Below are 2,725 nucleotides of genomic sequence, written 5' to 3' on the forward strand. Positions count from 1 at the left end.
GCTCAACTATCACTAATGACTTTATTGTCTCGTATTCAACATTCTTGGATACAAGAGGTTGTTTGGTGCATTTAATACACATGGTTAAGAACAATTCTGCTACAGCCTATGGGAAAGGGTTAAAGAAAGATGTGAAGATATGAATTCAATAATGCTCCATTTGTCAATAAAACAAATATATCCAGGCTTACTCCAACCCTTACCAATTCCAGAAGTTGAGTGAACAGAAATTCCAATGGACTTCATTCAAAGACTACAAAAATCCTTTGGGAAGAATGTCGTCTTCGTGGTGTTTTATCGACTTACCATATAAGCCCATTTTGGTAATCTCTATTCTCAGTTACCAAAGTTATTTAGAAACAATGAAAGAAGTTGCAGAAACTGGTTTAATTTTTTTACCAACAATGATGAAACAGGGAAAGAAATCAAATGGATGTCAATAAAACGACATATTTAGCAACTTGTACAAAATCTAGCTAAAGTTACACACACTGTGGCTTCTTCAGAGCTTGACTTCCACATCCACCCCAGCAGGAAGGTCAAGCTGCATCAAAGAATCAATTGTTTGTGCAGTTGGGTAGAGAATATCGATAAGGCGCTGGTGAGTCCGGATCTCAAAGTGGAACCTAGCATCCTTATGCACGTGTGGGGATTTAAGAACACAATAGATCCTCTTCTTGGTCGGTAACGGCACCGGACCCATGGTCTTGGCATTCGTAGTCCGTGCAGCATCTATTATCTGCTTGCAAGAGTCCTCAATCAAGGGGACCCAGTATGACCTAAGTTTAATCCTAATCTTCTGCTTAGGTGCTGCCTGTGACAACAAATGTGAATATTAATCTCCATTTTCCAATAGAACCAACAGAAAACAAGATACTGATTTCCAGTAATTTGGATTTCTTGTATGCCATTTGAAATCCCCCTTGATAAACCGCACAGATAACAGCCAGTCCCATGTAATTACATTTAATTATTCTTCCAAAGAAGAATTTCATGATCTTGACATCATACAGGCAATAAATTTCAACATAGAAGAGGTTCCCCCTCGTACCGTTTTGACAATGAAAATGTTTCTAAGCAGACATTCTGAGGAAAAAGTAGACGCCAATCAGGTTAAGATTAACTCATATCTAATCGATGGTATACTTGACCAATCACGATGTGCAAAGGGAGGAGAGCAATAAAAACATATTATGCCTGTTGTGGTTTTGTGAGCAATAAAAGAAACCATTTGACATACGTAAAAAATAAGTTGACGATGAAGTTACTGATAAAGAGTATAAGCCTATTATCTAACTCTCATAGAGCCATAGTATGCTATAAAACTGGAAGAAAGAAAAAATAAGCTTCAAATTTGTCATTTAACCTTCCTAGTACTAGCATCCATGGAATCGTATCAGAAAATAGATAATGCACTTCCTTCTATCAATAGTTTCTATAATGTTCCCTATGTCTCCAAATAAAACAAGGTTAAACTCCATAACTAATTTCAACTTCAGTGCCAAATATAATATTGAAGCTTTGAAATAGTTTCACAAACTCAAAAACAGCTAGAAAGATACCTTGTCTGCTTCTGCAACGTAGGAAGAACTGGGTACCTCAGAAACTCCTACCTGCAAGACAAAGAAACCTAAATTCAAACAAATAAAAAGGAAATTAATTTTCGAACTAAGCTCAACTTTTTGGTGTTCAGGGGTTTCAAATTTAACTATAACAGTAACAAAATAGGCTCATACGAACAAGAAATAGCGAAAGTTCTTTTTTTTTTCCCTCTCACGTTTCTTAGCAAAGAAACAAAGAATTATCCAATTGCAGTTAAAAGAACTCACCCCCATCAAGCCAAAAGACAATCTTTTTCATTAAAATTTCCTTAAAGGAACAAAAAAAGAAAAAAGAAGCAAAATTTCCAAACCTCAGGCGTGTCTTCCAAAGCTTCAGGGGAAGCAAAAAGCTTGGTGGGTGATTGTGAAAGTTGGGAGTTATTGCAGAGCTTCAAGTGGTTGAAAGATAGTGGTGGAGAATGAGAAAGAAAAGTGAACTTTACTTTGGGTGAAGAAGCATTTTGGATTGGTAAAGAAGGAATTAGAGTAGAAGAGATTGATGAAATCGCCATTGCAAATTTCCAGTGTCAACAGTATTCCCTGTGTTATCCAAAACCAAAAGCTTTTCACCCTTCGGTTCTTCTGTTTTTGATAAGATGTTGCTGGGCTAAGGGAAAGCCCAAAATGGACCTGATTTGAATAGTTCTGTGCTGTCTATGATGTTCATAAATGAGGGTTTTTCTTTCAAACCTGATGGTATTTTGTGGGTAAATTAATTATTATACATTATATTATAAGGTCAATTAATTTTTTTTGTTAAAAATTTTATCAACTTTTATTATTAAAAATTAATTTTATTAGTAAAATAACTAAACAGTTATATGTGATACACTATATGTACTTCATTTTGACGTGCACGAACTAGTTTTAAAAATCTTTTTTTCTTCTAATTTTTTGATCTTTCCATTCATTACCCGCGAGGCCTTTTTCTTCTAATCCTTTCCATTCTACCACCAAATAATTGATAAGAACTCACAAATCTAGATCGGCTAATTGTTCTCAAATAGTACCTACTTCGATAGAAATTTTGCAACTTCAAAATGTATCGAAACCTTGAGTAGTAAAAAAAAGTGGGATACTGTATTTCCAGGATTGAATTTCATATTCCAATAAACCTCATAATC

General features: G+C 35.0%; 1 protein-coding gene across 1 annotated transcript; it reads right to left on the reverse strand.

The window, feature by feature from the left end:
- Positions 1 to 372: 372 nt before the first annotated feature.
- On the reverse strand, positions 373 to 2,293 carry LOC107921100 (30S ribosomal protein S10, chloroplastic). Its single transcript, XM_016850969.2, has 3 exons — positions 1,913 to 2,293; positions 1,563 to 1,613; positions 373 to 814 (listed from the first exon to the last, which is right to left on the reverse strand). Exons 1-3 carry the CDS (start codon positions 2,111 to 2,113, stop codon positions 503 to 505), a joined length of 564 nt encoding a protein of 187 aa, XP_016706458.1. The 5' UTR covers positions 2,114 to 2,293; the 3' UTR covers positions 373 to 502.
- Positions 2,294 to 2,725: the final 432 nt, after the last annotated feature.

Source organism: Gossypium hirsutum, chromosome D01, assembly GCF_007990345.1.
Source record: "Gossypium hirsutum isolate 1008001.06 chromosome D01, Gossypium_hirsutum_v2.1, whole genome shotgun sequence".
Taxonomy (NCBI): Eukaryota; Viridiplantae; Streptophyta; class Magnoliopsida; order Malvales; family Malvaceae; genus Gossypium; species Gossypium hirsutum.

Coding starts and splice junctions, on each gene's coding strand:
- LOC107921100 (XM_016850969.2), bottom strand. CDS start 2,113: ATGGCGATTTCATCAATCTCTTCTACTCTAATTCCTTCTTTACCAATC. Junction 1,614..1,912: donor CTTTGGAAGACACGCCTGAG/GTTTGGAAATTT, acceptor TTTGTCTTGCAG/GTAGGAGTTTCTGAGGTACC. Junction 815..1,562: donor ACGTTGCAGAAGCAGACAAG/GTATCTTTCTAG, acceptor TTGTTGTCACAG/GCAGCACCTAAGCAGAAGAT.